This window comes from Corticium candelabrum, chromosome 17 (assembly GCF_963422355.1).
Source record: "Corticium candelabrum chromosome 17, ooCorCand1.1, whole genome shotgun sequence".
Lineage (NCBI taxonomy): Eukaryota > Metazoa > Porifera > Homoscleromorpha > Homosclerophorida > Plakinidae > Corticium > Corticium candelabrum.
The window spans coordinates 91,828-109,905 of record NC_085101.1 but is presented as its reverse complement, the minus strand read 5'-3'; the positions used below and the strand labels follow the sequence as shown (position 1 = coordinate 109,905).

At 41.5% G+C, this 18,078-nt stretch overlaps 4 protein-coding genes across 4 annotated transcripts; 2 read left to right on the top strand and 2 right to left on the bottom strand.

Moving 5' to 3' along the window:
- Positions 1-2,328: 2,328 nt before the first annotated feature.
- On the top strand, positions 2,329-3,560 carry LOC134193477 (integrin alpha-PS2-like). Its single transcript, XM_062662303.1, has 5 exons — positions 2,329-2,348; positions 2,675-2,799; positions 2,863-2,972; positions 3,025-3,219; positions 3,276-3,560. The coding sequence occupies exons 1-5, from the start codon at positions 2,329-2,331 to the stop codon at positions 3,348-3,350; spliced, it is 525 nt and encodes a 174-aa protein (XP_062518287.1). The 3' UTR covers positions 3,351-3,560.
- A 2,137-nt stretch (positions 3,561-5,697) lies between these two features.
- Positions 5,698-6,336, top strand: LOC134193475 (zinc finger and SCAN domain-containing protein 32-like). The gene has a single exon (XM_062662302.1). The coding sequence runs from the start codon at positions 5,698-5,700 to the stop codon at positions 6,334-6,336; it is 639 nt and encodes a 212-aa protein (XP_062518286.1).
- A 470-nt stretch (positions 6,337-6,806) lies between these two features.
- On the bottom strand, positions 6,807-11,478 carry LOC134193474 (uncharacterized). Its single transcript, XM_062662301.1, has 4 exons — positions 11,368-11,478; positions 8,189-8,219; positions 7,127-7,280; positions 6,807-7,083 (listed from the first exon to the last, which is right to left on the bottom strand). Exons 1-4 carry the CDS (start codon positions 11,476-11,478, stop codon positions 6,807-6,809), a joined length of 573 nt encoding a protein of 190 aa, XP_062518285.1.
- Positions 11,479-15,810: 4,332 nt separating this feature from the next.
- On the bottom strand, positions 15,811-17,709 carry LOC134193473 (uncharacterized). The gene is made up of 2 exons (XM_062662300.1): positions 17,232-17,709; positions 15,811-16,844 (listed from the first exon to the last, which is right to left on the bottom strand). The coding sequence occupies exons 1-2, from the start codon at positions 17,707-17,709 to the stop codon at positions 15,811-15,813; spliced, it is 1,512 nt and encodes a 503-aa protein (XP_062518284.1).
- Positions 17,710-18,078: the final 369 nt, after the last annotated feature.

The window sequence follows — 18,078 nt, the reverse complement described above, 5'->3', positions numbered from 1 at the left end:
CCACCCAAACAAACTGGAAGAGTTGCCTGTCTCCATGCCAGGTCAGAGATCGAAGAAGAGGATAAAGCCTCTAAGCTGTGATGAAGACCACTGTCAAACTGTATCAATACATCATTGATCTTGAAGCCAGGAACCGTTCTAATGATGTGATTCAACTTGCAAAGGCTCAAACAGCTGCAGAGAAGATGAAGCTCCACCTGAGGATCCTCTAAAGCTGTCAAACGGTCCTGTTAATCCAAAATCTTGTTCACTCGTTGGGAAACAAATTCAGTAACATATGAGGAAGATCCATATACAGGACAACCAAGGAAGTCAACACCACCATGAACCTGAACACTGCGCTGAATTTCAGTAGCAAATTTGGGGAAATTGTGATCTCCAGAGGGCCAAAAGACCTCGCATTTGTTCAAATTGACATGAAGACCAAAAGAGGGACCCTTTGATAACAAGACATCCAAGAGACAAGCAACTGAAGCCCACTGGCCAAGGAAAGAGCCATCGTCCAAATACCATAACTTCAGCTTCAAATCTGGCAATGGACCCAGGTCATCCAAAAACTCCATAAGAATGAGGGAGAATAGTAGGGGACCAAGGGGGATCCCCTTGTTGCACTCCTGAGATGACTTGATCCAAGAATTCCCAAAATGCAACATGCCTTCACAATGGTAACACCACAAGGACCATCCAAACAAGGCTGGGAGCTCTTTACATAGACGACTCAAAAAGAAGCTTGAGAGCATTCGTTGAAGGCATTTGTCATATCAATTTTCAGGCAACACAAGTTGGGATTAGATCCATATCGAGCAATACAAGCTGATAGTGTGTGCACAGCAGCGTCTAAACCTCCTGGGACACCGACACCAACCTTGCCGTAAGACAAAAAGGTGTCAGGTAAGTCCTCTTTCACAGCAGAACAGCACAGACGGCTGACAAGTCGACGTAGGACCTCACCGACAGCTATAGGGCGGACACCACCATGCTTCTTCAATAGAGCAGTGAGACGTGCTCCACATAACCAAGGGGCTGTCCTAGGGTCAGCACGACCAGACAAAAGAAAATTTAACAAACAGGTCAAGTTCTCCAAACACTGCTTGGCTGAAGGAGTTGTAGTACCAAGAATAGCATCAAAAAATGCTGAGAATTCAGTTGAGAAGCACCAGGGCTGGATGCTCGAGGAAAAGCTTGAAGTGAAGCTAGAACTGAATCCATACTGACAGATAGTGAAGGAGGGATATCACCAGAAACAATTGGCAAGACATGCTCTGGGTGGCGTTGATAGATTTCTTCAAGAACCTTGCTGTCATGAGGGCTGGCTGTACCCAGAGAGCCAAGGCACCGCATGGCATCTCTGTAACGACCTTCCGTGGCATAAGCAAGCGCCCGTTTTTGATTAATCTGATCTACAGGCGAAGACTTGCAATTAGAAGACTGTTTACAATCAGCATCCAGTCTAGCCTCAAACTAAAGAGACTGAATATCACCAGAAGTCCACCGTTCTAGATAGGATAATAACAAGGATTGGACAACAGCACGTTTCTTCTGTCCGCCTCTTGGTGGGCATCTCAAAACAGCTTTAGGGAACATGTGAAGACGAGCATAGCCCCATAAACCATGGTATGTGGCATTCTTGAATTCTGTGGCAAGAACTTTCGCAAGAACAGGACGAACAGAGCGTGGAATGTGGCCAATAGTCTTGACTTGTAGCAGAGAAATCTCTTGCGTCAAAGACTCAAACAAGACAGCCTCCAGGTGAACGGGACACGCGAGACTGCATGCTGCCTTGATTGCTTCAAGAACTGGGTCTTGAAAATGGCTGATGTGATCAGTGAAAGGACAAGATGAAGAACCCGAGGAAGCACCAGACGCTGATTCACCAGTTACAGAATGACATGAAGTAACGTCTGTAGGCGCGCTAGCCAGATTGTGAGTGGACGCCATTCCGGAGAGCCAGGAAGACAGAAGAGGATCTACCATCAAACCACCACATCTAGGGCAACCAGGGCCTTGAGACCGTCGACAAACTTTCCATATATATATATATATATATATATATATATATATATATATATATATATATATATATATATCAATACACTGGTGATATTTATTTATAATTATTCTGTTTTGGGGGATTTAAAGTAAATTATGCTATCCCACTAAGTGACAATCACTATTATAATTAATTAATAAATACTGCCATACAAAGTATGATGAAAGAAATCTTGTGGCGCAGGGCAATTTAAACGCTATTTAAGACCCTGGGTCTTTGGACACCTTCTAGCCTTCAGGTGTCAAAGATTATAGCACGTAGAGCTTCTTGTAAACATAATGTTTCAATTAGCCAATCTGTTAGTCATTTTCATGTTCAACCCTCTATTGGACTGCGGTGTAACAATGCTAAAATGATACTATCTTTTGATAAATACCAGTAAGTTATAGCATAGCTAAGATCACGTAACTAATTAACACTTTCGCACCACTCATAGGTTTTCTAGTAGTCTTTTGGTTTTTACCAAATTTAGTTTGCTCAATTTGTATAATGGAAGAAATTAAATAATTAATTAAGGTGCCATTCTTGGAGATTCTCAGTTTTATGGTATTTGTCTTTCTGCTTCATTAATTAGCCATTTGATTAGTCATATTTCAGTGTTAACTAGTTGTTTTAATGGGAAAGGTTGATTGTTGGTGCACCTCGGGATAACACCAGTGTTTTGAGCAAGTTGAACGTGACTTCTTCTGGTGCTGTGTATCGATGCAAAGTAGATAAAAATGATTGTGAAGTAATTAACGTGGATACAGGTAAGTATAATTGTACTATTATGCTACGGAACAAGGAATTTTGAAATTGTTGATGTTGACCAGATTATGTGTATGGCAAAGATCCCTATGATGATAAGATGAAGCAGCGAGACATTCTTTCGGGTCAATGGCTTGGATCGTCTATATCTGCCTCCAACTCTGGAAATCTTGTTGTATGTACTGCAAACACATGTCTTAACATTAGTCTTTATGTACAGTTTTTAGGTTTGTGCTCATCGATATGCTGATAAAACATTAACCTTTCGCGACAGGCATCCCATCGGTCGTTGTACTATACTTAATACAGACTCCAACATAAAGTTCAAGTACACACCTTGTAAAGATGGTGGGAGGTATAAGCAAATAGGTGTGAGAGGTATATCATTCTGTCAAGCTGGCAGTTCAGTAAAGATGTCAGAGGTGGGCTTGTGTTGTCTTGTATTCTGACACAGTATGATATTATTTCATGGGTACAGGATGGGTCACTTATTACAGTTGGAGGACCAGGAGCTTATCTTTGGAATGGTATGGATTTCTGTAAAATATTGTGAAGAGTATAATGAGCTAAAATGAGTAGTCTATTAGTCATTAATGAACAGAATATTTAATATATGCCAGTCACGTGACAACAACTTACAGATGTAGTCTTTACTATTTTGTATCAAATTTTTAGGCAAACATTACTAATTTAGTTATTGCTCTGCACTCTTTAGTATCTACAGCATTATTGAGATGCATGACTTTAATTAAAGGGCCACTGCAGTGCAAAATCGAGATTATTATTAAGCTAAAGTGAAAGATCTACAGTCTAGAAAAAAATATATTTAAATTTTTGGCATGTGTTTTGAGAGAATGAGAGCAGTCCAAAGCTACTTACGCAATACTATTTCCGGAATGGGGTGGTATTAGCACACTGACATCAGTGGAGGCAGAGTAGTGCTATCATACCTACTAATTAGTATGGCGAGTGATTCAGAAACGACACGTTGGAGCGAACTTGCTATGTGTAGGCATTCGGAAAGCGATTTAGGATTTGTTGATGTCGTCAGATTCTTCGTTGAACGAAGTGCTGGAGTATGCGGGAGAGCAATCTCTCAGTCTGCCGACATCGTCTTCTGAACACAGCAGAAGACGTTGGATCTGTGGAACCGTAAATGTTTGAGCCACTCGCTGACAGTGCATCTACTGATGAATGCTGTCAAAGGCTGATGTTGACGAATGCAGTGAACGGCTGTCTGACATGTCATGGTAAGTCTTATTGTGCAGAAGCGGAAGTTGCCAACAGCTGTATAAGAAGTGTTTCCTCTAGGTGTGATTGTGGTTACTAATTATCAGTACTCTGCAAGTGTGTGTGTGTGTGTGTGTGTGTGTGTGTGTGTGTGTGTGTGTGTGTGTGTGTGTGTGTGTGTGTGTTTGGCAATGAAATTGCAGTTCTCTCCAGAATGAGAGAATACGACTCCAGTTTGCAGTGCATTGTAGATCACTCTGGTTTTCGTTACAACTGTCTTGACGTATGAGTACAGTACTGTACTGCAAACAGCATACTATTAGTATCGCCAAGAAGATGGAACGAGAGTGCTACCGCTGTCTGCACATGGGTAATACGTAACCCCATCATCATAATAAGCGTTGCATTGTCACTTTTGCTTTCCGACATGACACTTTGTGAATGTTCACGCCTCTCTCCTTCGACAGAAACAAGAGCTTCCAACAACTGAAAGTGACACAATTACTTATTTGTTCTTTTGTTGATCAACAAGCAACTGCGCTTACTCTAGCTCTTTCTCACTTCTCGAAGCCAATTAAGCCTCTTCTTCTTCCGGGGCAGTTGCGGTGTGCAGCTGCTGAATCAACCTGCTATACGAAAATAATTGGTCTACATCGAACTATAGCCTTCTCTCGTGCTGCTGAGTCCAAAGCTTTTAAACAACTAAGGCTCTTTCTCAAAACAGTGTTCTTTGAAGTGACAGCTGCAAACTCCATTGTGCTCTTACCAGCTGTCTCTTAGTACTTAGTTGTGTTCATCAAACTTGTTTTTCCCACCTTTTACAAAAGTGTGGATTTTGGAAACTGAAATACACTAAATCTTGACTGACTAGAGTTGTACAGCCTGCTGCAACACAACGCCGCACCATACTCGAGTATCACAACAATGGATAGGGTGCCTCCAATGACGTCAATGTGCTAATCCGCCCCATTTCGGAAATGGAAAACGGAAGTAACTTTCAATTGCTCTCATTCCCTCAGTACATTTGCAAGAAATCTAATTTTATTTTGTAAAGTACACACATGTAGATTTTTAATTTAGCTCAAAACAGTTTTTGATTTTTGCACTGCAGTAGCCCTTTAATAGTAATAAGCTTACAATGTATCACGATGCAATAAGATCTGGGTCTGACCCAGGACAAAGCCTAGCCCAAGTGTTTACAATTATTTGAGCCACCTTAGGCCCCAGGCTTGTGGGTAGATCTCACTTTTAAATGTCAGGTTGGGCCTGCAACACAATGTTAGCTTCACAAATGCATCTTGACTAGCGCACACGCACTCGTGATTTGCTTGCACCCCAGACCTTTTGGCATGTATAACTTAATACCTGAATGGGATGATGATAGTGACATGACATGTGCATATGTAAACGCAAACCACAGCCAGGGCCACATTATAACGGGGCCTTATGTAAACAGGACTTATAGCGCGTTTACACGAGCACTTGTAACCGGGTCAGCCCGTGTCAGCCCGGTTTGAAAGCTACGTGTAAACGCCCTTCGAGCCGTGCTGGCCGGGCCCAGCTAGAATGGTGGGGCCAGCCCGGGCTGACCCGAGCCAGGCACGTCGTGTAAATGGTGTGCGTACTGCACCGAGGCCGGATTAGAGCTGCACATGCTCATTTCGTTCAAGATGGCGTGGAGCGAGCAGGAGACGCTTTGTCTCATCCGCTTATGGAGCAATGATGGTATCCAAGCGCAAATAGAAGGTTGTAAAAGGAACAGAGAGGTTATCGATACATTAGCAGCTGGAATGACAGATGAAGGCTACGTTTGTACGGGTGTTCAATGCCGAAATAAAATAAAGAAACTAAAAGCGGATTACAGAAAAATCAAGGATAACAATAACGAAACTGGACGACAACGCCGTTCTACGAGAATTTTTGAAGCCATGAACGAAATTCTTGGCTGCAGACCTGCCACTCATCCTCCTGTCTTGTTGGATACTCTTGAAGAAGAACTACACGTAGAAGTCGAGGAGGAAACTCTCAGGTCAGCAACAGAACCATCTACGCCAGCAAGTGCTCCAGGAGATGTTACAGCTGAGCTACCTAGTCGTGAAGAAATTGAAGCGGGCAGCTCACAGTCTCAGAGTTTCCATGTGCAGAACACAACTACTAAAAAGAAAGGACTGAAACAGCGTTACGAGGATTGTAAAGCAATAGGGCGTGATGCAAAAATGAAAGACATGACTGACACTATGATGAAAACAATAAAGGAGGTGAAAGAGGTGGATTCATCACTGTTGATTGAGTTGGAGGAAAGAGGATGAAGTACGAGGACCAAAGACTAAATGAGGAGAGAGAATACGAGGAATGAAGAAGAATGCAAGAGATGGAATACGAAGATAGAAGGAAAAGGGAAGAAAGAGCGTTTCAACTGCAAATGATGCAGTTGTTGATGGGTGCAGGAAATCGATCTCAAACACCTTATTTCTCATTCTCACGTATGCTTCATGATGATGGATTTCCAGATCAAAATCAACCAAACTGAACTAGTCAGTAGTTTAACTATAACGAATAGTTGACACTGTAAACATGTTCTGAGTAGGTCAGTCATTGTGATTTACGAAACTTCTGACAAGAGCGTCTCTAATTGCAAGTGGTTCGGCAATGGTAGCATGTGCACCTGCGGGCGCTTGAACGGCTGGCTGTTGTAGTTCGTTTTCATCCCCACTGATCCAGTTGTCATAAAAAAACTCCCCATGTATTTCACACAAGTTGTGTAACACGCAGCAAGCAGCTATAATGTGAGGGACATTTTAACGCTCATGTCATTTTTCTTCATGAGTCGCCTCCAGCGGGCCTTCAAGCATCCAAAAGCATTTTCAACCACAATTCTAGCTCTAGAAAGTTGGTAGTTGAAGTTCCTGCGTTGTTCTGTCATGTGATCATTTTCAGGGTAAGGTTTGATGAGCCACTTGAGCAAAGGGTATGCAGAATCTCCGATAAGAAATACTGGTATGGTGCACCCTTCAATTTGTTTGCTTTGTCCATTTAAAATCGTCCCTTCTGCCTTACTGAATAACGCAGAGTGAGCCAACACTCTAGCATCATGCACACTTCCTGGGCCAGCCAACGTTAATGTCACAAAACAGGTATTGATGATGGTCAACAACAGCTTGAAGAATAACAGAATACCATCCTTTTCTATTATAATAGTCGGTGTGATTCAACACAGGTGGAGTAATTGGTATATGACTTCCATCAATGGCTCCTGCACATGGAGAAATAACTGCTGGAAGCAATGAACAACTGCTTCCAGTGCATCTCCTGAAGGAAATTTGATATATGCTGGCATCAGTCGACGAACGATGGCCCTACATGTGTTCTGGACAATAAGACAGACAGACGATCTGGAAATACCAAACAGATGAGCTATGGTGCGGTATTCTACAGTCGTTGCTAAGCACCACAAGGTGACAGCAATTCTTTTCTCAAGAGAAATGGAATTTCTCATGTTCGTGTACTCAGGTTCAATGTCTCCTCTCAACTGCTCACATAAGTACAGAAACGTTTCCCTGCACATCCTGAAGTTCTCTCTCCAATCCCGTGAAGTAAAGGTGTGCTGCACTATATTTGACCATCAGTGATCTGACCTGATAAAGGCATGGCTGCTGGGTCAGTGCACTTTCCGGCCATTCCCTTTTTCAATATTTTAGATTGGTTAAAAATTAAAAAGTACATCATGTATTTCAATTTTGGACCAAGTTTTATCCAAAAATTAAAAATTGCAAAATTGAAAATCAAAAATAGAATATTGAAATGACAGCTGCACTTTCCGGCCAAGCATATTCTATCTAGTCTTCAGTGACAGCACCTATACATGATAAAGCAATCTGATGATTGACACTGTCTCCTTCAAGGTGTACACTCAAGGTGACAATCTCAAGTAATAGGCTGATATATAGGGATTAGCAGTAATGATCTAGGATTCTTTAGGCAAGCGAATTATTTTGTTCAGCTGATGTGGCGTCTCGAATTTGTTGATTGTACACACTTGCGCTAGTAGAGGGATTCAGTTTGTAACACACTTGCAGGTATAGAAAAGGTGCACCTGAACTTGCACCAAAGGGATTAGAATTGTTGCACAGGTTTAACTCAATTAAGTATATCACAGCTCACCTGCCATTGCCCTAAGTGATAAGCCGATTAGCTTTATTTAGCACAAATTACTCAACACAATAAGTGCACAACCGTGATAATTGAACTGTAAATCACCACTCAGATAACCATCTTCTGGATACAGTACAGGTATTGTTGCTGAAGAAAATAGTGGATCTGACCATAGGTGTAAGAATTAATTAATCAACAAGAACAAGGCGCTCGATAAATTCAACAGAAACTCTCCATGTTCATCATGTGCTAATTATTAGCTTTCAAAATAATCGTCTTTTAATTAAAACCAACCCCTGATAGCATGCTATATGTACACTTGTGCTACAACCCTAATTGCTTTGTATACACCCACAAGTCTGTTACAACCAATCCCTCCAGTGAACTCTATAGACGACGAAATTTGTCTCATCAACTAAACAAGAATTTTCTTCCCTAGCTAGAGAATCCTAAAGATGATTACTGCATAGTTATTAACTGCTATTTCATCAGCAGTAGGTGATAGCTATTTGAGCTGTTTGTCTGTCAATTGTCACCTTGAGTGTACACCTTGAAGGAGACAGTGCCAATCATCAGATTGCTTTATCATGTATAGGTGCTGTCACTGAAGACTAGATAGAATATGCTTGGCCGGAAAGTGCAGCTGTCATTTCAATTTTGTATTTGATTTCTTGTATGTAGTAAATCAATTATCTATTTGTAATTTTCAATGTTTGGATAAAAATTTATCCAAAAATTAAAATGCATGAAGTACTTTTTAATTTCTAACTAAACTAAAAAATTTAAAAATTGAATGGCCGGAAAGTGCACTGACCCTGCTGGTTATTACTTTATCATCAAGATATTGACAGAGGCGTATCGTTACCTAGTAAAGCTCCAAATGTATCTTTCTGGGGAAGTAAAATTGAAAAGAAGGAGTGAACAGAAGATAGCAAGGAGCACAGCTCTTGAACTCCTTTGCTGCAGCTGGAACAAGTGACGTCCACTGGCGATAGACCTACGCCTTCTATGAATACGATATCCTCTCGTAAAAGTCCTGCTAATCTCTTGATTAGACTGTTGTAAGGCCATAGAGAAAAAAACGCGTGCAGCGTGACCTCTGTCCATTTCGATGTAGTGCGACCTATGGCAATCTCTCAAAAGCTAACGCACGCTAAAATCACGCCCATCTGACCATCACGGCTCTGCTCGGCTCGGCTCGCTATGCGTGCTCGTGTAAACACAGTATTAGACATGCTGATAGTTGTGGTTCAGGCCATTTGAGGTAAAACTCCATGATGCTTTGTGTGAGTTGATATTTCACTTCTTCTGGATAATGCTGACAATAGTCATAAACAACCTTGCTCAGCCAAGTCTGGTAGCTGCATAATAGTCTCGCGTAGCCAGAACCCTTTCCGCTGCGTCATACTTTGCCCAGAAGTATGACGCTGCGGAAAGGGATCTGGCTGCGGGAGACTAGCTGCATGACTGGGTGACCTAGACCGTCCTGATCTCAAGCAAAGGAGGCTGCCGTACTTTGATGCATGTGTTGGTGAGGAACTTCTCCAAGTTATACTCATACTATTGAATTTGTTGATCATGCAACCAGGCTCAGCAGCTTAAGCTGGTGAAATGGAAAAAGATGTCCTGAAGGCATAGCAACAACATCACCTGTGGTGTTTTGATTATTGATTGAGACTTTGGCATCTGGTTGGAAGAAAGCTTAGAAACTGTCAAAGCGATTGCAATAAAGCTATTTATTTATTAATAAGAATTGTTTCTGTTAGTAGTGCCAATTGGCATGAGCTTTGTTGGACCTCTCTGCCTATGTAAGATGATTTGGACAACTAGTAGTCATGTGTCAGTTATCCCACCTTCACTTATCCGACACCTGGGATATCTGACAGGTCAAGCTTGCCACGTGGGTGATGATATGACAGATAAATGATATGACAGATGATATGACGGATAAGGCATCCTGCATATTATATAAATTCACAATCAATCATTAAAAGTATACTTTTTATCTTTAGATCAATAAGACAATTGGTTCATTTAAATTCACATCTACATTTAGTATACCTAATGTGGAAAAAATGCCGTATAATATGAGCAATAGTTGAGTACGTAATAGCTTTAGTTATCCATCATACCCTGAAAGAAAGAAATTTGTTTGGGAGAAAAATACGTGCGATTTTGTGCAATCACAAGCCCATTGCACAAATATATTCCACATATATTTTTCATCAATATGTATATATATTGATGTTTATTGATATATACTGTTGCACAAATCAATTCTGCACAAGTAGTGATATTTCTAGAAAAAGCGCAATTTTTCTCACGCACAAATTTCTTTCAGGGTATTTACTTATCCAACAAGGGTCGGGTTCCAAGGGGTTTGGATAAGTGACACAACTGTAATTATTAATGTTCAGAATCTACTTTGGGACTTATCTGGATGGTTATGATGTTTATGAAGGTTATAGGGTAGCTATAGGGTATTGGCTTTGGAGTAGCAGCTTTTAGGTAGCTTTGCCTACTTATATAGTGAAGTGATGTACTTCTAAGTTATGCTGCTTTGGTCGCATACCGGAGTACACTAAAGCACCTACATACCTAATTCAAGTTTGTACTAACACCTGATAGTGTCATTAGAAAGAATTGGTGGTATATACATGTGTGTTTGGTGTGAATGGCAGACCTTGAGCAGATGTTGCATTACATTCAAGAGTCTTTACTGAATAGCCAGGTTTTTACTATCTGCATGCCACAAGAAAGCATTCGGGTCTAGCTGCTGGCCAACAGAGAACACATGCTCAAGCTTTGTAAGTAGGTGTTTGGCTGCCAAGTACCTCATGCAAAGAACAGGTGCATCTACCAGTACGTTTAGAAATAGTAAACTAATGCAGGACTTACATGTACTACTACATGTATACACAGAAAAAATTGTCTGACATGCAACGGAAAAAGACGAGCGGGCGGTTGGGCGGGCAAGAACAAAATTTTTAAAAAATACTTCCTGCAGATCTTGAACTGGACATAGATTCTGTTTCTGACTGACGTCTTAAAAGAAAGTACACATATTGATGCTTAAACTCGTCATGGAGCTGCACCTCATCATCTAACTCAGTGTCCTGTTAGGAGGACGTGTCTGTGGTCACAGTTTGCACGTTGAGTACATTGTCCATTCAATCTCCGAATCCAACCTCCTGCAACATGTCGCGAAGACTCCAGTCACCAGACACACGAACAATCTTTACATCTCTCAAAACGCGTGCCGCCTCGGACACAGATATGCACAGGGCAACACAAGACATCTTATTTGTCAGCATGCGCATGCATAAGAAAACAGCGGCCATCCAAACACAGCGTGCTGAGTACATCATCCACATCACCAAATCCAAAATACCTCACGAAGCCAGACACACGAAGAATCTTGCCAGCTCTCAAAACATGTGCCCGCTTGAACACAGATATCCCCAGGCCAACAGAAACGTATTTTAATATTAACTAAAAAAACTTAGCGGCCCTCCAAACACGGGCGGGCAGGTTAACCCAATCAGACAATTTTTCTGTGCCGCCCAATGCAGAATTTTACAAGAGCAAGTCATTTTGGAAAATAACATTGTGACTTGCATGACACGTACTAAGTGAATTTGATTTTGCACTGTGTTTATTATGTGTTGGATACTACTGTATGAGCTAGGAGTAGACCATAGCACAAGCATATATGATGAAACATTGGCAAGAATTTTTTGGCAGTTTGCTAAAAATTGACTGTAAAAGCATATTATCATAGTTTATTTGGCAGTTGAACATTGTTGTTGGATAATTGAGAAATGTGCGATATTCTCCACCCACTAGTTAGTTATGTGGCTGCATCATGGAAGAGCTAGTTTATGATTATGGAATTTAAGTTGCATCGCTTCACCTACTTCATCGATAGCTTCACGGCCTCATTCTCATGTTTAAGCTCTCTGCTAGACAGGATAGGCACAACAGACGGCAAGCAGGGGTTACCATTTTGTGGTTCATCTGCGTGATGTACTGCCACATTGCCATGATGCCTGATCTACGAGGGCAATGATGTTAACATCTCCCAGTGACATTAATGGCGGATTTTATATTGGTGCTCGCTAAGAAATCCGCCAAAATAAATTTCCTGCCGATATTTTATCTTAGTATATAAACAGATTGCAGACTGTACACATACATTAACCACTGTGTGGCTAACCTAGAGTTGTCTTTACTATATTGCATTGCACTATATTTTACATGGTGTCACAAGTTCATTAACCAGCAGTGGACTGTGCACGAACAGCTATGTCTATGTTGCAATGAGAACCGCCAGAGCCTATAGTGCACAACAAGACTTCGTCCATGTGATGAATGTGGCTGTTCCCTTGTTGGAAAGACTAAATCTGAAAGGAAAACCTTACACAAAACTGGCGAACGTTTTGAAGTCTTTGAGGTCTCATTGCATTTGAGCAAAAGGTTGCGTGAGGAGTGAGGAGGTGATATTCCAGCAATCTCTGCCACAAGAAGCTTTGGAGGTGCTAGACACCTCGCTATTTGCAGAAGCTGAAACAGGAATGAGATGGCAACATTAATTTATCACATGGAAGCATATTGCTTCAGCAAGACCAAAGCGATTTACGACAGAGGCTTGTTGAGCCATTTGATGACTATTTAATTTTTCTTTACGAGGTATGATTCATGCATGCTATTATGGAGCAATTCAAGATGTACTATATGAGGCAAGGTAGATCAAGGTATGCACAACAATAACAGCTGTCAGAAGCTGTCTTTACAGGAAGTCACACGCAAGGGCACAGGGACACCTTTAAAGTTGTTTAGGCTTATAATATATTAAGAGTTATACTACATTTTTAATTACTAATTACCTCCCATGTTAATTACCATGCAATTATGATCCATGCACCATATAATTTCCAATACAATGGGCTTGAGGACAGTGGCAAATGTAAAATTGTCAGTAAAGTAATAAGCAACTGTCTAGCTGCTTCCATCGTGATACTAACCCACCTAACCTAAGTGTGCGGCATGCCCATGCTTAGGATGACCAGGCAGTGTGACCTTGCCTGACCATGCACTATACTTGTATCAAACTCAACCTCTGGGGTAATGGACATTTCATCCATTGTGAGACAGCAACGTTTCTCTTGTTACAAAGATGATGCAGTTTTGAGTGAAGATGGTCTATGCTAGGATTAGAAGAGATGGTTGACATTCTTTGTTGAAGAGTACGAACAGATGGCAATGGATACTGCTGTTTCAAAAGTAGGTTGTATTCAACATATTCACAAGCAAATTGAAGTTCTTAATGGTTGACGATGTCCAAAGTATGTCTCTCATGCTACCTGTTGAAAGAGTGGTGAGCTGGTCTTTTCCAAAACATGCTAAATCTTTCCTTTATTTTAGTTTCTGATGCAAATTGCTCTTTTGTAATGTTTAGCTTGAACTCAGTTCCCTTAATTGTTTTGCGTTCTAGCTGAGACAGCTAGGGTGTCAAGTGAAGAAACCTCATCATACAATTACTTTTCCTGCATCATATCATCAACTGCATCCATCTCTTCTGCAGAACCAACAAAAAATGTTTTAATAATTGCCAAAGTGAACAAGTGCATTGATTTCATAACAAGTCCAAATTCATATATATTGTATAGTGCTCACTGTCATTTGAAGAAACTTGTGCTTCCGGCCTCCATAGAAGAACAGTAGGAATGATTTAACAAGATGAGGGGAGCTCTTGATTCCGGATCTACTCTTTGTCATAGTTAAAGGAGACTTTCTCTGAAAGTCAGATTTGCAATGAGGGAATATTGTCGAAATGGCATTCCTTTCAGCTCGAGCTCTCTTTTCCTGTCGGCTCTGCATGCAATTCTCGAATTGACACTCGTCAAAATGAGCTTAAAGCAAAACAAGTAAAGAAACAACAACTCCCTAAAAGTTTTCATGCCTTCTGCATTATCTCGCAGAGAAATGAGCTCATCGGAGATATGACACCTAACAACATCGCCTTACTTTCGCCTCCGAAATCTTCCTTCTTGCAGAGTCTTTTGGAAATCGATACAGCTTGTACCCTTTTTCAGTTGTATTACTGCATTCCCAAGTGCAACAGCAAGGCATTTTGCAAGCAGTGACTAAACAAAGCGACTATCTTTTGTATTTCCGGGATCCGTTCAGTGTAGAACTGGACACAGAATGGCAGCCATAATCTCACGTGACCAGATCATCATGTTGTAACCCCTAAGCCTTGCTATGCTTGGCAATTACCTTTGGATGACAGCTTTTTCTCTTTAAAAGGGTATGGACGAGGAGTAGACCATATAGTGCATGTGTAGTACCAATGATGATGGCATGTCCACTGATAACAGTGATGACTCTCTTTAGTGTCCTCTGTGTCTCTGGTGGGATTTAACACCTGCTTTTGAACGGCATTCCTTGCCACAAGATTGGCAAACAAATGACTTGTTGGTAGGAACAGTTTGTTCTTTCCGTTTCTGACGTTGAGCTTGAAGATGTCTAATACGATTTTCTTCAAACTGTTGGAGTGATGAATGGCAGAGAGATCTCCAGTTTGTTCTATCACTGGATAGTTTCTCAAAATGCAGGAAGTCAATCCCACAAGATTTCATATTAGCCTTGATAGAATCTTTATAACGTAATTTAGGACCACCTTGATGACGATGGCCCTGTTCCAGTTGACCAAAAAGGAGTTGTTTGGGAATTCTATCATTAGGCATTCGAGACATGTGACCAGCCCAGTGAAATTGGCATTTCATAACAAAAGATTCAATGCCACTGATGTTACAACGAGATAACACTTCTGTGTTGGGTATATAGTCAGTCCACTGGATTCCACATATGTGGCGAAGACATCGCAGATGAAAACTCTCCAAACTTTTGAGGTTACGACGAAGAAGGGTCCATGACTCGCATCCGTACAATAGAACTGATAAGACTACTGCTTTGTAAACTGCAACCTTCGTGGTCAATTTGATTTCATGCCTTTGCCAGAGTCTGTTGTACAATTTACCAAAAGCAGCACTGGCCTTTGATATCCTATGAGAGACGTCTGCATCAACAGTTGCATTATTCGAAAGGAAACTACCCAAATACTTGAAATTGCTGACATAAGGCGATGGGTGATCACCAATCATACCTGGAGGAGGGTTATAGTTTGAGCCTGGACGTGGTTGAAAAAGCACTTCTGTCTTTTTCAAGCTGATACTCAAGCCAAAACGTTTAGTTGATCTGTCTAAACAGTTGACAATGTGTTGAATGTCTTCATATGTGTGACCAACTAATGCGCAATTGTCAGCAAACAAGAGTTCTCTCAGTAGACTCTTAGAAACCTTTGTTTTGGCTTGTAAGCGCCTGTGATTGAATACACCTCCAGTAGTTCTAAACTCAACTCGAACACCCTCTCGGATGTTCTTGAAGGCATCATTTAAAACCACGGAAAACAAAATGCTAAAAAGAGTAGGTGCTAGAACGCAGCCCTGTTTCACTCCGTTGTTTACTGCAAACATTTCTGACTTTGACCCATCCTCGACAACACAAGCCATCATACCAGTATGAAAGGCTTTGATTAGATTCACAATCTTAACCGGGCAGCCAAGCCTCTAAAGGACTTTCCATAAGCCAGTTCTATCAACCGAGTCAAACGCTTTGACCAAGTCTATAAAGACCATAACTAGATCCATGTGCTGTTCACGACACTTTTCTTGAAGCTGCCTGGCTGAAAAGATCATGTCGGACGTACCATGACCTGAACGAAAACCACATTGGCTTTCAGGAAGGATACTCTCTGAAAAGTTTGAGACAAGACGATCAAGAAGAACTCTGGCCATAATTTTGCCAGCAACAGACAACAAAGAGATCCCACGGTGATTGTTGCAGTCAGATTGACTACCTTTTTTCTTGTATAGATGGATTATGTTGGCATCTTTAGAGTTCTGGGGTACATCTTCGAGTTCCCAGCATAGACGAATGAAATCACCTAGTTTGAACAACAGCAGTTCTCCTCCATGTTGAAAAATTTCAGCAGGTAGGCCATCAGCACCAGGAGATCTATTCCTTGACATTTTCCTGATAGCTTTATTTATCTCATTGTTAGATGGTGGTTTACAAGCTACAACTAGATCAGGCTGTTCATCAATTCTGTCAATAGCTTCTTGTGAAATAAATGTTGGATGATTCAAGATGCTTGCAAAATGCTGAGCCCAACGAGTCAAAATTTCTCGTCGTCCATAGAGAAGCCTGGAGTTGTCAACAGATTGTAGAGGTGCGATTGTCTTTACACTTGGCCCAAACACCTCTTTTAGGCCTTGATAGAAGCCACTAGAGTTATGCTGGTCAGCAGCTAACTGAAGCTGTTCTGCCTTCTGTAACCACCATTTGTTCTTCATTACAGAGATCCTAGCTCTTGCTGCTTTTCTTGCATGATGGTAGGCATCAGCAGTGCTTTGATTGCGTTTATCTGATAACCAGACATGATGCAAGCGATGCATATCATCAAGGAGATGGCTGATGACAGTGTCATTTTGATCAAACCAATCCTGGTGCTTCCTATTAGGCTTGCCAAGTAGTTCATAAGAACCGTTGTGAACAACTGAGTGTAAACTTGACCATAATGCATCCAGGTTGCTGGCTGAATCTTAAGATGGAATATACAATTCTTGCAGCTTTGTGGTGAGTTCGTTTTTTAGCCGAAGACTGGTAGAGGGATCATTTAGCTGGCTGACGTTCAATTTTCTAAATCTCTGGCAAGACTGGTGAGAAACAGTTTTCTTGACAGAAAGTGAAAGCTTACTACGCACCAATCTATGGTCAGAAAAGACTGAGGCAGAAGCTCCCCGCATGACTCTAATGTGACGAACATCACTGATATCTCTCTGACGAATAATAATGAAGTCTATCTGGTGCCAATGCTTTGATCTAGGATGCATCCAGGTGGTCTTGTACTTGGTTTTCTGTTGAAACAGTGTGTTGGTGATTACAAGATGGTACGTAGAACATAGTGACAACAAAAGTGACCCATTACTGTTCTCTCTTCCAATGCCGTGTTTACCAAGCACATTTTTCCATGTGCAATGATTGCTACCAACTTGAGCATTGAAATCACCTAGGACGAGCAGTTTGTCCTTTGGCACAGCACCAATAATGTTACTCAAATCATCATAGAATTTCTCTTTGATTTCTTCGGAGGCGTTCATCGTTGGAGCATATGAACTGACCAAGGTTAGAAATTGACCACCAGAAAGAGATAGGCGAAGTGTCATTAAACGATCATTTATTCCCCTTGGTAGGTTGTCGAGACTACCCACCAAGGAGGATTTGACAGCAAAACCTACACCCAATTGTCGTGTCGCATTTGAAGGACGTCCTTTCCAAAAGAATGTGTAACCTGTACCGACTTCCTCAAGTTTTCCTTCATCCAACAGATGGGTTTCACTTAAAGCAACAATATCAATGTCATAGCGACGAAATTCCTTTGCCAGAATGGCTGTTTTATGTTCCATTTGCTGTTGCGTGTCCAGAAGCGAGCGAACATTCCAACAGGCAACAGCGAGGTTATGCTTCACTTTATTTCGACCGCAATATTGGATGCCCAACCAACCGCGGTAAGCTGGTAGGGACAAAGAGGGTGAGCTTTGTTTAGGCCACCTTTTCTAGGCCCTTCCTTGAGTGAGGTGGGCAGTGCTATCACTAAATAGTGCTGCCCAGCCATACCAGCAGGACTGAGTGTGAACTTCACCCCGGCTTAATTCACAAACGACCATCTTACTGGTACCGCTCACGTGCAGAATCATGGCTAGCGACTCCCAGTGCCATCCTATGCCTGCCGCCGTCACCATTCCTCCGTCGCCGTGAGACTTTGGAAGAAACAG